At 45.0% G+C, this 17,798-nt stretch overlaps 1 protein-coding gene across 1 annotated transcript in view; it reads right to left on the bottom strand.

Moving 5' to 3' along the window:
* The window catches only part of LOC121571120 (neurexin-2), a 712,543-nt gene that overhangs the window by 424,639 nt on the left and 270,106 nt on the right, over positions 1-17,798 (bottom strand). Inside the window, 1 exon segment of the mRNA XM_041882424.2 lies at positions 17,518-17,544. Coding sequence (XP_041738358.2) covers positions 17,518-17,544 — 27 coding nt within the window.

The raw sequence follows: 17,798 nt of genomic DNA, 5'->3' as shown, positions 1-17,798 counted from the left end.
AGACAGAACGCGTCTCCTTCCTGAGCGGTATGACGGCTGCGTGGTCCCATGGGGTTTATAGTTGTGTACTATTGTTGTTACAGATGAACGTGGTATCTTCAGGCGTTTGGAAATTGCTCCCAGAGATGAACCAGACTTGTGGAGGTCTACCATTTTTCTTTCTGAGGTTTTGGCTGATTTCTTTTGATTTTCCCATGTCAAGCAAAGAGGCACTGAGTTTGAAGGTAGGCCTTGAAATACATCCACAGGTACACCTCCAATTGACTCAAATGATGTCAATTAGCCTATCAGAAGCTTCTAAAGCCATGACATCATTTTCTGGAATTTTCCAAGCTGTTTAAAGGCACAGTCAACTTAGTGTATGTAAACTACTGACCCACTGGAATTATGATACAGTGAATTATAAGTGAAATAATCTGTCTGTAAACAATTGTTGGAAATATTACTTGTGTCATGCACAAAGTAGATGTCCTAACCGACTTGTCAAAACTATAGTTTGTTAACAATAAATTTGTGGAGTGGTTGAAAAAATGAGTTTTAATGACTCCAACCTAAGTGTATGTAAACTTCCGACTTCAACTGTGTGTGCACTGTATCTTAGTCTGAGACTGGGTGTATGTCTGCTGTGTGTGCATGTGTTGTGTGGGTGCCCACTTAAACAAATACTACAGTTTACTATAGAATACTACAGTACTTCCTATAGAATGTTGTAGTATAGTGTAGAATACTATAGTAAATACTACTGTATTATCCACACAAAACACTATAGTAAATAGTACAGAAATGTCAGCAAAATGTCTGCAAAAACACTACAGTCCGCAAAAACTACTAATACTAAAGTATTTAATTTGCGTATACCCTGCACATTCTCCTCCCCCATATCCCAATTTGTGTGCCACCCATAAGTGAGAAACCTACATGCCAAGTATAGACCATATATTGTGTTCCCTACAGGTTATAGAAAAGAGCAGAAGTGCTGAACTCTCTGTTCAGAACTCAGTGCTACCTACCTACAGGTAATGGACTATTTGCTATTTTAGTATTTGTCCATTAGGTTTCCTCAAGGAGTAAGCCCCCACTTTTATGTCAAAGATAATTAAACAAAAATATTTTAGTAAATACTACAGTATACTACAGTCTGCAAAAACGATACAGTAAATACTATAGTATATAGTACTATTTTTTAACTACAGTATTTATACTATAGTAAACTGTAAATACTACAGTATACTACAATAAATACTACATTATTCACAGTAGTGTTTTTACAGACATCAGTCAGTGAATACTACAGTAAAGTCCGCAAAAACACTACAGTGAAGACTACAGTATTCTTACCATAGTATACACTATTTTTTATGTGAGTGTCTGAATGCCAGTCTGCTTTCTGACAGGGTGACACAGGCTGTTCCCTAAAAATGCCCTCTCTGACATTGCATGGTCTCATACTGTGTACAGAGACACTGAGTTGGACAGAGAAATAAAAGAAAGAGAGAGGGAGAAATGGAAATGAGAGAGAAAGAAAGAGAGTGAGAGAGAAAGAAAGAGTGAGAGAGAAAGAAAGAAAGAGAGCGAGAGAGAAAGAGAGTAAGAGAGAAAGAAAGAGAGTGAGAGAGAAAGAAAGAAAGAAAGAAAGAGGGTGAGAGAAAGAGAGTGAGAGAGAAAGAAAGAGAGTGAGAAACAAAGAGAGTGAGAGAGAGAGAGAGAGAGAGAAAGAGATTGAGAGCCAGATGGGAGAGCGTAGGGAAGACCATATATACTGAACAAAAATATATAAACGCAACATGCAACAATTGCAACGAGTTCCAGTTCATATAAGGAAATCAGTCAATTGAAATACATTCATTAGGCCCTAATCTATGGATTTTACGACTAGGCAGAGGCACAGCCATGGGTGGGCCTGGGAGGGCATATGCCCACCCACTTGGGAGCTAGGACCACCCACTGAGGAGCCAGGCCCAGCCAATCAGAATACGTTTTTCCCCACAAAAGGGCTTTATTACAGATAGAAATACTCCTCAGTTTCATCAGCTGTCCGGGTGGCTGGTCTCAGACGATCCCGCATGTGAAGAAGCCGGATGTGGAGGTCCTGGTCTGGTGTGGTTACACGTGGTCTGCGGTTGTGAGGCCTGTTGGACGTACTGCCAAATTCTCTAAAACGATGATGAAGGCGGCTTATGGTAGATAATTTAACATTCCTGCAGTCAGCATACCAATTGCACGCTCCCTCAAAACTTGAGACATCTGTGGCATTGTGTTGTGTGACAAAACTGCACACTTTTTATTGTTCCCATTACAAGGTGCACCTGTGTAATGGTCATGCTGTTTAATCAGCTTCTTGAAATGCACACCTGGTGGATGGATTATATTGGCAAAGGAGAAATGTAAGAGAATAACCTTTTTGTGCATATTAAACATTTCTGGGATCTTTTATTTCAGCTCATGAAACATGGGACCAACACTTTACATGTTTTTTTGTTCAGTATAAATAGAATGATCATTTTAATTATATTGGGTAGACAGGGAGTGAGAGAGATGACGAGGGAAGAGAAAGGGAAAGAGAGAGAAAGAGGAAGAGAGAGAGAGAGGAAGAGAGAGATGCAGTAGGTGGTTACCAGGTCCCTGGCACATGGAGGAAGACTCAGTCAGAGATGTCGATTCAGCAATACGGCTTCCCTTACAGACTGCTCCACACCCAGGATGTGGCATGGGAAAACACTCCACAGGGTAGCTCACAGGCTGCGTGTGTGTGGGGGGGTGCTACGGGTTACATTCGTTTTTATGCAAGTGTGTGTGTGTGTGTGTATGTGTGTGTGTGTGTGTGTGTGTGTGTGTGTGTGTGTGTGTGTGTGTGTGTAGCGTGAAGCCACCAGTCTCTGTACCATCCCTGTGCCCCTGGTCTCCTCTGCCATCTGTTCTCTCTGGCATCCTTCCCATGTTGTTTGTGAAGAGAGTACCATCCCTCCATCCTTCTACCACTCTCTCTCTCATCCCTCTCTCGTTACGCTCACATAGTCATCCTGAGCTGTGCCAACAACTCCTTCCTTCCTTCCTTCCTTCCTTCCTTCCTTCCTTCCTTCCTTCCTTCCTTCCTTCCTTCCTTCCTTCCTTCCTTCCTTCCTTCCTTCCTTCCTTCCTTCCTTCCTTCCTTCCTTCCTTCCTTCCTCCCTCATGCAAGCCTCTCCAATAATGTGTTTGCTATTGACTGCTCCACAGTCTTTTGGCTTGAACACTCAAACTTGTGTTCTATTCTGCCTCTACGCCTATTTGTAAATACTACATATTTTTTGGGTGTAGCCCCTGGTTTGGAATGCAATGGCTTTAGACACTGTTGAGCTACACTCTGCCGTGCCACCTGACCTCATGCCACCTAGTCTGATGCCCAGTCTCATGTTCCTATGATTCTATGGCTTTGCCCCCCTAAAGGTTGCTGTGCCAGCCTGCTATGGAGCAGATGGGTTAATTCAGGATGGCATCACACAACGGGCATGCCACACCAACTGGGGGCATAGTCAGGGCAGGCCAGAGCGGATGATGGCACTACTAGCTACCACCATATGGGCATCGGTCATAGGCTATAGTAGAATGTCATGTAGTGTGTGACACATGATGCCCACATACACTGAGGTAAATATAGATGGGCAGGCAGGAGCCAACATGAACGTCAAGCATGCAGACATACAGGTCACTCCTTCAGTCATATGTGTTTGTGTGTGTGTGTGTGTGTGTGTGTGTGTGTGTGTGTGTGTGTGTGTGTGTGTGTGTGGAGGAGGGGAACTGTGTGTGTGTGTGTGTGTGTGTGTGTGTGTGTGTGTGTGTGTGTGTGTGTGTGTCCAGACACGTGCATACATACAGACTCACACACACACACAATTCCCCTCCTCCACACACACACACACACACAGAAACACACACACACAAACACAAACAAACACACACACACAAACATACAGTTCCCCTCCTCCACACACATACACACTCACACACACACAAACACACGCACAAACACAAACACACAGTTTCCCTCCTCCACACACATTCACATACACACTCACACACTCACACACACACACACACACACACACACACACCCCCAACCCCCTTTTCCCTCCCTCCATGTGTCCAGTCCCGGCGTGGTGATCATGGCCATTGATGTCATATGTTAATGGCTGTTTTTTTCACAATAACCTTCACAGTTGATTACTCATCCCCTATTCAGACAGCAGGAGGACAGGCTGGACTGGCACACTGTTCAGACAGCAGGAGGACAGGCTGGACTGGCACACTGTTCAGACAGCAGGAGGACAGGCTGGACTGGCACACTGTTCAGACAGCAGGAGGACAGGCTGGACTGGCACACTGTTCAGACAGCAGGAGGACAGGCTGGACTGGCACACTGTTCAGACAGCAGGAGGACAGGCTGGACTGGCACACTGTTCAGACAGCAGGAGGACAGGCTGGTCCTGCTACACTAAACTATTGTCTGTTAAACCAGGTCCATTATACAAGCCTCAGCAATGCATTACAATGTATCTATGAGAAGCTAGTTTCTGGAGTAAATACTGTACTGAATAATGCAATGTACAGTGTCTTCTAGTGAGAGAGAGAGAGAGAGAGAGAGAGAGAGAGAGAGAGAGAGAGAGAGAGAGAGAGAGAGAGAGAGAGAGAGAGAGAGAGAGAGAGAGAGAGAGAGAGAGAGAGAGAGAGAGAGAGAGAGAGAGAGAGAGAGAGAGAACGAGACGACTGACTCAGGCCTCATATAAATCAATACCTAGCTAGTATGCACACCAAAATCGTTATCCAAATATCCATTTGTGTCGTTTATCAAAAGCCATTATATATATTGTGATGCCACGAGAGGCTACCGCTTCCAGCGGGGTTGCCCAAGTAGTGCAAGGAGTCCAGGTTCAACCAAAACAAGGATTTTTATTCAAGGTCTTCGGCAACTAACGAAATTATAACACAATTCTCTTCTCTTCCAAACCCACTCTCCAGACCGTGTCTCTTCCCTTCAAAACAACTCCAGCCCATCAGCCCCTGATTGGTTTCAGCTGCGTGGGAAGATTGGCCACAGAGGGTTGGAGTTCCCGACCATACCAGCAGATGGAGCCATAGCTGTCTGGGTTTGCAGCCACCTCAGGGGGATGTAACGTCCCTCCAGGACACAGCCTCTCGTGACATCACACATCCCCCTCCTCGGGACCGACGTCCTCGCGGGGTAAAGGCAGTGAAGAAGGCATCACGCCGGGAGAGGGCGTCCGCATTGCCGTGGTGCTTGCCAGACTGCTCTCTCTTCAACTCCTCCAACTCTAGGACCAGGGACTCCGCCTCCTGTTGTCTCTCCTTGAGTTTCTTACTGAACGCATCAGCCTTGGTTTTAGCAGAGTTTAGCTTCTGTTGAGCAGCTTTCAGTTCCTTCTCTCTCTCTGCCTCCGCATTCTTCATCTTGTTCTCCAACACCTTGTACTTCTCCTCTGCCTTCTTCTGGACCTCCTTACTACTGCGCAGGGTCTCCTCACACTCCTCGATGGTCCTGCGCAGCCTCTCCAGCTCCTCCTGTTGCTTAGGGAAGGAGCTCTGTTGGAGTTTAGCCTGGAGGATATCTAACTCTTCTGTCTTCATGTCTAACTGTTGCTTTAACAAACGATACCTCTCAGCGGTCCCCTTCAGACCAGACAGTTCTTTGTCCAGATTCTGTAGCTCCGTCTCTGTGTCGGTCTGGGCACCTGCCATCCCTATCAGAGCCCGGGCGGGAGTGAGTAACTCGGAGGATTGCACCGAGCCTTCCCAGGATGAGTCTTGCCTCTCCGTTTCCGAGGTACTCGGGTTATCCTCTCCTGAGACTCTCTCCAGAGTGGGTAAAAGGCTGGACAGTCTCGTCCAATTAGGACAGGGACGGGGAGGGAATCAACCACCCCCGCCGTCGTGTGTATGGTTCCCCGTGTGCTGGTCATTGTAAGTTCAGTAATGGGGTATTCTCTGGTGTCCCCATGGACACAGGAAACTGGGAGGACTTTCCCCCGGGGTCAGACACGTTGGGCCCACCAAATCCTTACGCACCAGGGTGGCCCGGCTACCAGAATCCAGTAAGGCCTCCACATCATGGTGATTCACAGTTACCGGGCAGGTGGGGGTCGATCTGGGCCGCCATCTACGACTCCCAAGAGCGAGGCAAAACGGTGTGTGGGTGCTGAGCTGGAGGACTCCGCAGTGGGCCTAGGTTCATCGGCTGGTTTCCCACACTGCCAGGAGATATGTCCCATCTCCCCACACCGTAACACTGTCGAGTTTCCCCCCTCCTGGTGTACTCTTCTTGGACCCGCCTGGTTTCTGGCTCCCCCTGGAGCCGGGATAAGTCCTGACGTGGCTGGGTTCGAGACCTTGGGGTCCTTTGGGACGGGTTCTTCCCATTTGTGGTGGGGCCGCACTCCTGGGGTCTTTTCGAAGCATTCAGCATCTCCGCTGTGGCCTGGTACTTTTCCACAGCTTCACGGTCAGATCAGCCGTGGTCAAGGCCTGTTGACTGATGAACCGTTTTGCCTCATAAGGCAGGGCGCGTGAGGTAACGATCCACCACAACGGCCTCCACCACCGCCGCTGCTGTATTCCTCTGCGGATCCAGCCATTTCCTTGCGATTCGGACAAGTTCATGCATCTGCGCCCGAGGAGGTTGGTCTGGTTGGAAGGTCCAGCTGTGAAAGCGCTGGGCCATACCAAACTTTGTGAGTCCATATCTGCTGAGGATCTCAGACTTCAGGGCATCATAGTCAGTAACCTGGTCAGGGCCCAGGTCCCGGACAGCATTCAGCGATTCCCCGGTTAGAAAGGGGGCTAACAGACCAACCCACTGTTGCTTGGGCCAGGCTTCCCTAGTGGCCGTGGCCTCAAATGCATGCAGGTATGCCTCAATGTCATCGGTAGCTCCCATCTTAGATATAAAGTCACTTGCCTTTATTGGGCGGGTATTTTGGACCACCCTCTGTCTCTGCAACTGCAATTCCTCTGCCTTCAGAAGGTTGGCTTTCTTTTGCTCCTCCAAGAGAGCCACGTTTGCTTGCATCTGGGCTTGCTGGCCAGCAACAAGGGCTTTCAATATGTCCTCCATTTCAGTCGGGCGGGAGCCTACGTCCAACTTGGAAAACTGGGTGATCAAACCTTCGGTATCCTCCTCTGACATGCACTATTAACGCTTGAGCGATGCCCGTATTCTCCACCATCTGTGATGCCACGAGGCTACCGCTTCCAGCGGGGTTGCCCAAGTAGTGCAAGGAGTCCAGGTTCAACCAAAACAAGGATTTTTATTCAAGGTCTTCGGCAACTAACGAAATTATAACACAATTCTCTTCTCTTCCAAACCCACTCTCCAGACCGTGTCTCTTCCCTTCAAAACAACTCCAGCCCATCAGCCCCTGATTGGTTTCAGCTGCGTGGGAAGATTGGCCACAGAGGGTTGGAGTTCCCGACCATACCAGCAGATGGAGCCATAGCTGTCTGGGTTTGCAGCCACCTCAGGGGGATGTAACGTCCCTCCAGGACACAGCCTCTCGTGACATCACAATATATATATATATATATATATATATATATATATATATATATATATATATATATATATATATCTGTTTTAGATTTGACAGCTGTGCTGTAGAGACTATTCAGATATGGGATTTTTTTAATGATTGTTCTACTACAGCATGCAAACGCTTTCTATGAAATACAAATGTTTTCCATTGAAACCGCTACACTTTCAGTATTCATCTAACCTATTTCAATACCCAATAGCTCAAATGACTGCATGAATACATTAGCCATTTCTTATGTACTTAAATTGAATTTATGGAGGTATCAGGGCTATGCAAATAACACCTTATTTAAAGACCCTGGGAACATTTTCATGATTCATGACCATGAACTGTGTTAACCTACCTCATTGACTTTCAGATTGTGGAGTGTCTTGGTTAAAAATTAACCCCAGTACCACATAAATTGGAAACCATTTTTGGGCAAAGCTGTGGGGGATAGCATGCTGTATTTGTAAATAAGCCCTATTCCCATAAATACGGTGCTAGCCATGCTGTGTAGCACCATTTAACAGGGCCCATATGATTTTGTAGGGGATAATACCATTGATTTGTTTTATCATCTGGTGAATAACATTTGTTTAAGAGGGGTGGGTGGTGATTGAGATTCTATGATGTGCGATGTACAGACTTGCTACCCATCTGGGTATGTCTCTCTCAGTGTTTCACTATTAAAGCAATAGAAGACAGTTGTGATATACTGCTAAAATGGTTAAAGTGGTTTCTATAGCATTAGAGGATCACTTTACTTTGCTTGGCTCTGCTTTTTCCCAGAGATGAGGATCAGGCTGTCTTTGACATTGATGGTATTTGTCTCCTCAGCCTGTGATATCATATTTACTCTCTGGAACACACCAAGGAGAGCAGGGCCCATCTCAGATCTAATGAAGGGTGTGTGTGCCAGACAGTTTTAATGGCACCAGTCTGCTAACAGTGAGCACGACCACCGAGATGAAAGATGTGATGAACAACAGAGAGTGGTGATTAAAACACAAGGAGACAGTCAGACCAAGATCCTCTCCGACTCTCGCTCTGTTTTCTCATGCTCTCAATTTCTCTCTGTCCATTCCCCCTCTCTCCCCCTCTACTCCTGTTTTGCTTTCTCTCTACCCCCTCTCTCTCTACCCCCTCTCACTCTACCCCTCTCTCTCTCTACCACCCTCTCTCTCTACCCCCCTATCGCTCTACCCCTTCTCTCGCCACCCCCCTCTCTCTCTACCCCCTCTCACTCTACCACGTCTCTCTCTACCCCCTCTTACTCTACCCCCTCTCTCTCTAACCCCTCTCCCTCTACCCCCTCTCTCTCTACCACCCTCTCTCTCTACCCCCCTCTTGCTCTACCCCTTCTCTCGCCACCCCCCTCTCTCTCTCCCTCCCTCTGGCTCTACCCCCCTCTCACTCTACCCCCCTCTCTCTCTACCCCCTCTCTCTCTACCCCTCTATCTCTCTACCCCTCTCTCTCTACCCCTCTCACTCTACCCCCTCTCTCTCTACCCCCCTCTCTCTTTACCCCCTCTCTCTCTCTCCCCCTCTCGCTCTACGCCCCCCCTCTCTCTCTCTCTACCCCCTCTCTCTCTACCCCCTCTCTCTCTTCCCCCTCTCTCTCTACCCCCTCTCTCTACCCCTCTATCTATACCCCCTCTCTCTCTACTCCCTCTCTCTCTACCCCCCTCTATACCCCCCTCCCTCTCTACCCCCCTCTCTCTCTACCCCCCTCTCTCTACCCCCCTCTCTCTACCCCTCTCTCTCTACCCCCCCACTCTCTCTACCCCCCTCTCACTCTACCCCCCTCTCGCTCTACCACGTCTCTCTCTACCCGCTCTCTCTCTACCCCCTCTCTCTCTACCCCCCTCTCGCTCTACCCCCCTCTCGCTCTACCCCCCTCTCGCTCTACCCCCTCTCGCTCTACGCCCCTCTCGCTCTATGCCCCCCTCTCTCCCTTGCTCCATCCTCTCAGAGAAGACCTCTCTCTCTCTTTATCTCCATCTCTCCCTCTTCCTTCTCTTCTATTTCCATATTGAAAACAGAGCAGACCTTTTCTCCTCTCTCATCTCTCTTTCTTGGGGAAAGTAGGCTAGGCTGGCAGTCAGTTGAGGACACTGCCGCATCCTGCCACCACAGAAAAACAACCCCAGAAGCCGCGTCCAAAACATGGCCTGATTTGCCGGGGGATACGAGGGAGGGGGATGGGAGGCGCGGCCACACAGAGTATGACCCCCAGCCATGATTATCCATTGTAGTGACCCTGTAGGCCAATTATCACGATAAGGGACAGAGAGGAGGGCCAGGTGGGTTGTTATCAGACTGCTTCTCTCCCACCTGCACCCTCACTGTAAGGTGTGTGGTGCCTGTTCGCATGCATGATGAGATAAGAGCTGTTGTTATCTAGCCTAGCGATGAATAGGGTGGGAGGGGATGGGGGGTTTAAAATGAGAGTCTGGGAGATGTCGAGTGGAAGAGCAATTGATCCTAATGGCGAAGGAGGTAAGAAATGAATATCTGCTCTCTCTCTCTTTCATCTCCTCTCTCTCCCTTATCTAATTAATCTCCCTCTTCATCTCCCTCCCCTCTCTATCTTTCTATCGCTTAAGCTCTCTATCTTCCTCTTTCTATCTCTTCAGCTCTCTCCCTCTTCATCTCTCTCTCCTTCTCCTGGTGGATTTAGTTGATTTGGACCACGTCTCCCAGCATGCAGCAGCGTTGCCCTGGGAGACCCCATCATTCTGCTAAGGGAGTATGAACCCAGACAGCATCAACGTGCTGTTGCGCCTCTCATTACACCTCCCATAACAGGCCTATATTTAACCTGTCTCTCTGTCAGCCAATTGGGTTGAATGGGCTGCCATCTCATCATGCAGGTTGAATACTAAGACACGAGGGGTATATCTCAATAGTGTTAATTGGCTTCCTTTCCTTGTGTCTTCACCTCCATGATCACTGATCTGGCATGGCCTAAAATGGTCAGAAGCATATGTTGAAAGCCTATGAAATCCTTTCACTTGTTTGTGTTAAAAGAATACAAGGAAAGGAAGCCATGGATGAGTATTGACACACCCAAGGAGATTAGTTGTTTACCGTCTTACCAAGCCATTAGGGTAGTGAAAAATGCAGGACTGGTGGGCAGGGTGGCAGCATGCAGTACTGGTGGGCAGGGTGGCACCATGCAGGGCTGGTGGGCAGGGTGGCAGCATGCAGGACTGGTGGACAGGGTGGCAGCATGCAGGACTGGTGGGCAGGGTGGCAGCATGCAGGACTGGTGGGCAGGGTGGCAGCATGCAGGACTGGTGGGCAGGGTGGCAGCATGCAGGACTGGTGGGCAGGGTGGCAGCATGCAGGACTGGTGGGCAGGGTGGCAGCATGCAGGACTGGTGGGCAGGGTGGCAGCATGCAGGACTGGTGGACAGGGTGGCACCATGCAGGACTGGTGGGCAGGGTGGCAGCATGCAGGACTGGTGGACAGGGTGGCACCATGCAGGACTGGTGGGCAGGGTGGCAGCATGCAGGACTGGTGGGCAGGGTGGCAGCATGCTGGGTACACTCCCCCAAAATTAATCTCCCTCTAATTGTAAGGTCACAGTCAGTCTTGTGCTCCATTCTACAGACTGGCACCCTTTCAGACTGGCACCCTGTCAGACTGGCTTTTCAGTCTACGTATTACCCTTGTGGAAAACTGGGCACATATTTTGTTCACTTTGGTGGTTTATGGCAAAGAAACATAAGCAATATTGATTAATTGTCATTTCACCAGAGACTAATTTTCCCTTACTACTGGGATAGCTTTCAACAGACTTGGAAAGGGCATTTTGAAAAACGTACAATGTTAGCCTATGTATTGCCTTACAAAACTATCTCAAAGTGCTATTTCGTTAAAGTGACAAAAATCTACAAAACATCTAAAACAGATGATAGCAACAGCTCACGATAATGTGTCTGTTAAAGCCAGGGCATCTCCATAAGGAAGGCTTTGCCTCTGCTGCACCACAGCACAAAATGGCTGCCATGTTTCACCTAGGCACAGGTAGGAACATTTAATTAGTGCATCAGGTCAGTACTGAACATAAACTACAGTGTAGGAGCAATTCATTCACCTGCTTTTCAATGGCAGGGAAACTGACAAGGAAGTCTTTGGAATAAAATGAGAAAAGGGGCATTGAAGATATCCGACTGCCAAAGCTACTATACAGATGGCTACGATACAAACACGTAAGCACGTACGCACCCACACGTATGCACGCACACACACCACATGCATGTGCACATGCACACACACACGCTCATTCCGTTTCAGCTCTAGTTAGGAAAATGCCCTGATTCCTTTGAAGTTGATATGCTTCAAAGTTCTACTTTAGCAGGTCATTTCTGTTTAACATTTGAAGAGGTTTTTGGTTAATTTCATATTTAAACATGCAGCGAGCGGAAAATGTGTGAAAATTAAATGAGAACACATATACGGAGGACACATTGATATTTGCGAACATGTTTTTCCAATCTTCAAAACGTGTCTTGGTAATGTTGTGACATTATATCTCAGTTCCTGAGTGCAGCTATCTTATGAAGTCTATCTTTCTGTGTGTGTAATAGAACACATTACAACTGTTTGAACCAGTTCACTAGTGTGGAGCTAGTGTCATTTAACAAAAGTTTATAATAAAAATCTAACCAACATTGCTGACATAATTGTAGATATTACGTTCATTTCAGAAAGAATGCACCTGATTGCAATGGGTGCAGAAATTAAGGCAATTGTCCTAATATCAGTCTTCTCCTCTACAGTAGGCCATTTGTAATGAATTTGGCCCTGAAGAGAGTCTGGATATGAAAAAATCATTGAATTAAGCTCTGACCGCCACTCAAGCATTACATTGCCTTAAAGGACAATTTAATTTCATCAGTGCATTGGGTAAAATAAAACTATTATGCATGCCGATGTCAATACACGTCCAAACTTCAAATGAACTCTACTGTAGTGTGGACTACTATCATCACTGATTTTATACAGCTTCACAATTACAGTACATGATGTCTTGTTAAAGGACCCAATTCATAAGACATTTTATGACACATACATCTTCATACATACGTACCACTTCCATCTGTATACAGTAGGTTGTATACCTATATTTAAGTAATGGCATGAGGGGGTGTGGTATATGGCCAATATACCACGGCTAAGGGCTGTTCTTTATGCACGATGCAACGCGGAGTGCGTGGATACAGCCCTTAGCCGTGGTATATTGGCCATATACCACAAACCCCCGAGGTGCCTTATTGCTATTATAAACTGGTTACCAACTAAATTAAAGTAGTAAAAATACATGTTGTCAGCCAATCAGCATTCAGGGCTCGAACCACCCAGTTTATAAATGCCTGTATACCTCAATACCTATCCTACACCCCTTGTTTTTCTCCATGCTAGTACTGTAGTCTGTGACTCAAAGCTCAGCGTGGGGCGACACCCAGGCACAGAGGTGTCACAGCGAGCAGGTGGCACACACAGTGACAGATACACAGCCTACAGGCGTTTGATCTGTCTGGGCTGTGATGTGTGTGTGTGTGTGTGTGTGTGTGTGTGTGTGTGTGTGTGTGTGTGTGTGTGTGTGTGTGTGTGTGTGTGTGTGTGTGTGTGAGTGTGTGCTTATATGCCTATGCTCTATTTCATGCACAAATATGTGTGTGCGTTGGATCGTGTGTGTGCAAGTGGACGGGCCAGAGGACGTGACATTAACAGAAGGGTCTTGAGAGCGTCACATTACTCACCATATGTCACAACACATTTCATCCCAGAGTGGGAGGTGCTGTTAAGTGGTGAAATATCACCCTCCATACTGATACATCAGTTAAACTGCCAAACTAACCTGGCTGGCCAACTCTGATTCACTTCCTATCAAAACACACCCATTGGGTTACAGGATATAATTTAGGGCAGAATCTGACCACAATTCACATAGTGAGTAATATGTCTGAAGGAACACAAGCGTTTCGCTACACAACCGCAATAACATCTGCTAAATATGTGTATGCGACCAGTAAAATTAGATTTGATCCAAAATGGCACCCTATCCCATTTAGGGCTCTGGTCAAAAGTGCTGTATAGGTAATGGGGTGTCATTTTGCAGCCTATCAGTGGGTTACTGGATATAACCAAGGGAAGAAGGAGAAATTGGAATATAGGCTATATCATGGGTATTCAAATCTTACCCTACGAGGTCCGGACCACTGCTGGTTTTCTGTTCCACCTGATAATTAATTGCACCCACCTGATATCCCAGGTCTAAATCAGTCCCAGATTAGAGGGGAATACTTTTTAAAAGCAGTGGAACTGGCTTCGAGGTCCAGATGTTAATTTGAGGGGCTGGTATAGGAGTATGGCTGCGTTTACACAGACAGCCCAATTCTGATTTCCCCCCCCCCCACGAATTTGTCTTTTAACCAATCAGATCAGCTCTTTTGCCAATAATTGGGCAAAATATAAGAATTGGTCTGCCTGTGTAAATGTATAGCAGATCTATGATTGAGTCTGAGCTAAGTAGGAGAAGTTGAGTTTCCACAGGCTAATCAACATCTTTCATCATTTGTGGGAAAATAACCAGGAGAATTCCCTCAATCTACTGTACTACCATTCCCCTCCAACACTCACATTTCCCAGAAACACAATGCAGTGGAAAATAGGCCATTCACTTGTTGATCGAGAGATCTGTGTGTGTCCTCTGCTGGAGCAGAACTAACCCTTCTCCTAAATCCTTCTCTTTTACAGAGACAAAGACTATTCCATGTGTTATCATGACATCTAGTGTTGGCTTGGTTGTAATATGTTGTGTTCAAAACGTCCCATTATTTCAAAGTGAGTCATGCCAGAAGCAATAGAGAGTAAAACATGTGCTTAACAAGTCACATAATAATAATAATGGACTCTGTGTGCAATAATAGTGTTTAACATTATTTTGGAATGACTAACTCATCTCTGTACCCCACACGTACAATTATCAGTCGAGCAGTGAATTTCAAAAACAGATTCAACCACAAAGACCAGGGAGGTTTTCCAATGCCTTGCAAAGTAGGGCACCTATTGGTAGATGGATAAAAACAAGATGACATTGAATATCCCTTTGAGCATGGTGAAGTTATTAAATACACTTTGGATGGTGTAACAATACAACTAGTCACTATAAAGATACATGAGTCCATCTTAACTCAGTTGCTGGAGAGGAAGGAACCGCTCAGCAGTGGTGTAAAGTAATTAAGTAAAAATACTTTAAAGTACTACTTAAATCGTTTTTGGGGGTATCTGTACTTTCCTTTACTATTTATATTTTTGAAAACTTTTACTTCACTACATTCCAAAAGAAAATAATGGACTTTTTGCTCCATACATTTTCCCTGACACCCAAAAGTACTCCTGTTTGCACCATGCACTAAAGTCATACATCAGAAAATGTGGCGAAACTTTTCGACCTGAATACAAAGTGTTATGTTTGGGGAAATTCCAATACTAGACATTACTGAGTACTGAGTTTTTCAAGATAAAACATTTACGGAATGGAACTAAGCACAGGCAAAATCCTAGAGGAGAACTTGATTCAGTCTGCTTTCCAACAGACACTGGGAGATGAATTACCCTTTCAGCAGGACAAAAACCTAAAACACAAGGCCAAATCTACAATGGAGTTGCTTACCAAGAAGACAGTGAATGTCTGTAATCGCTGCCAAAGGTGATTCTAACATGTATTGACTCAGGGGGTTGAATACTTCTCTAATCAAGATACAGTATATTATTATTATTATTATTATTATTATTATTATTATTATTATTATTATTATTATTATTTTTCTATTTTTATATTTTACAAATGTTAGAATTTCTCTTCCATTTTGACATTACAGAGTATTTTGTGTAGATAGTTCACAAAAAAATGACAATTAAATGAATTTTAATCCCACTTTGTAACACAACAAAATGTGAAAAAAGTCAAGGGGTGTGAATACTTTCTGACGGCACTGTATAGTTCTGCGTATGTGGAATGCTTGTAGCACATACAAATAGATAGATACAGATACTGGCACTTGAAAAAAAAAAATACATTTGTCCACTCAATGACAGACAGACAGACAGACAGACAGACAGACAGACAGACAGACAGACAGACAGACAGACACACGCATACACAGCAGGTTTCTCCTTAGTCATGGTGGGGGCTGCACTTACCTTGTCTGTTTACATGTTAACAGTGACAGTTTGCTGTCGTTCTGTCAGCATGCGTTGAAATGCTTTTGTTTGTTCTCATAAATACTGTATGCCTGTCTACTCTAGTGGGCTATGCCCTCAATGGAGTCTACATTTGTCTGTTTACATTGTAGAGCGACATACAGTAGTGAGTGCAGTCATTTCACATTATGTGTAGTCATTTCACATGATGTATTCCAACACCAGCACACCTAAAATGAATCAACTAAACAGCTCTGTTAATTTGAATTATATGAACACCCAATAGTAGGTGGGAATTCACCAATGTGTGAGTATGTGGGCAGAGAAAGTGAAAGTGTGTAGATTGGAAAGGGAAAGGATGAAGATTGGGCCGTTCCACCAAAAGGTTTCTTTTGAGTAGCGTAACTTGGTGAGAAGAAAAATCTTTGATTTCACCTAATTTGAACATTCGGTCATAAATCGCACATGTTCAAATAAATGACAAAACAAAATGTCCCATCTCATGGTGTAAAACATCATAAACAAGACTATAGTAAGGCCTATTAAGTGCCAAATAAAGTAACAGGGTTGACCGTAACAGGGTTGACCGTAACAGGGTTGACCGTAACAGGGTTGACCGTAACAGGGTTGATGACTTCATCTTAAATCAGCCATAACTCCCCTTGTGACAGGGGGAATAGAAGCTTGTTGTGTGTAACAGGGAGGAGCAATTGAATGCAGGCTTCACTAAAACATTTGAATTGTTAAATTGTTATGGGTAACAGGGTTGACATGTTATGCTCGACCCACTCAGTTTTCCACCACAAACACTAGACAATGGCAAGAAGAATAGAACCAGCTCACCTACTTTAACACTATGATTTGACTAATAGCTGTTCAATGTTGTTGTTTTTTATATCCAGAGGGCTCAGTTTCACCATATTAAAATGAGAGTTCAGTTCACATAACATGGTTGAGCTTAACATGAGGGACAGGGTCTTTTGACCTTAAAATGAATAACTATTCACATTAAATAAATAATAGTCTTCTGAAATGAGTTTGTCAAATCAACAAAATAACTCAGGCTTTACAATGATGGTTAAAACTTGTAAAAATGTTGGGGTTAAGTGGGTTAACATTTTCCTAGAAGTCACTTTAGCAAGTATTTATTCATATAAAAAAATCAGATGTATTGAATTTTCCGTGTGGTCTATATTAAAAGGCATTTCATTTAATATAACAGGCTTTTAAAATGCAATATTTGTGCACAATGTCTACTTAAAATATCAAAGGGCGAAAGGCACTCATTATGTGGAACGACCCTATTAATGAAATTAGTAGGGTGGAATAGAATGAAATGAACAGTCAAAAGGACAAAAATGGGAGGAAATAATTGAAAGAAAGAAGAAAATAAGAAAGGAAATAAGATTTCTAAGAAAATTATATCATGAAATGAAAAAGGAAAATCCTAGTGTGGTGTCAGAGGCAGAATAAATAGGATTGGAGTGATTTTTAAAATGCCAATGATAAAACAGAGATAGTAATCACTTGTTTAAAAAAAGGGCTGATGTGAAAACGGCAGCTGTAAATAGGGCTGGTGTAATAAGCGCTTCACAAAATAAAATGTGATTTGATTGATTGACTTGAATGCAGTACGGCGAAAAACATTTATAAGGGACACACTGAACAGAAGACTGTTGATACGATCAGCAGAAAAATATAGATATAGTCATAAAAATGCATAGAACCACTTACTGAGGTTACAGTCTATCCTGATACAATCTGGTGGGAGAGAGAGCGAGATGGTGAGATCAAATCAAAAAAAGAGAGGCGAGAAAGGAGAAGAAAAGAGAGAGAGATAATAACATTTTACATCCTTCAAGGTACATTCTGCAGACAACCAAGCATTTCGCTAGGGGCCACCATCCGGGGACAGAGCTACGAGTCAGGATCACCCTTTCCACACCTCCGTCATCATCCCCCCATCATCCACCCCTCCCTCCATCCCTCCATCCACCCTTCAAAACCCACCCAGT

Source organism: Coregonus clupeaformis, chromosome 8 (genome assembly GCF_020615455.1).
Source record: "Coregonus clupeaformis isolate EN_2021a chromosome 8, ASM2061545v1, whole genome shotgun sequence".
Classification (NCBI taxonomy): domain Eukaryota; kingdom Metazoa; phylum Chordata; class Actinopteri; order Salmoniformes; family Salmonidae; genus Coregonus; species Coregonus clupeaformis.
The sequence above is the reverse complement of the archived record's forward strand: the minus strand, read 5'-3'. Positions and strand labels throughout refer to the sequence as shown.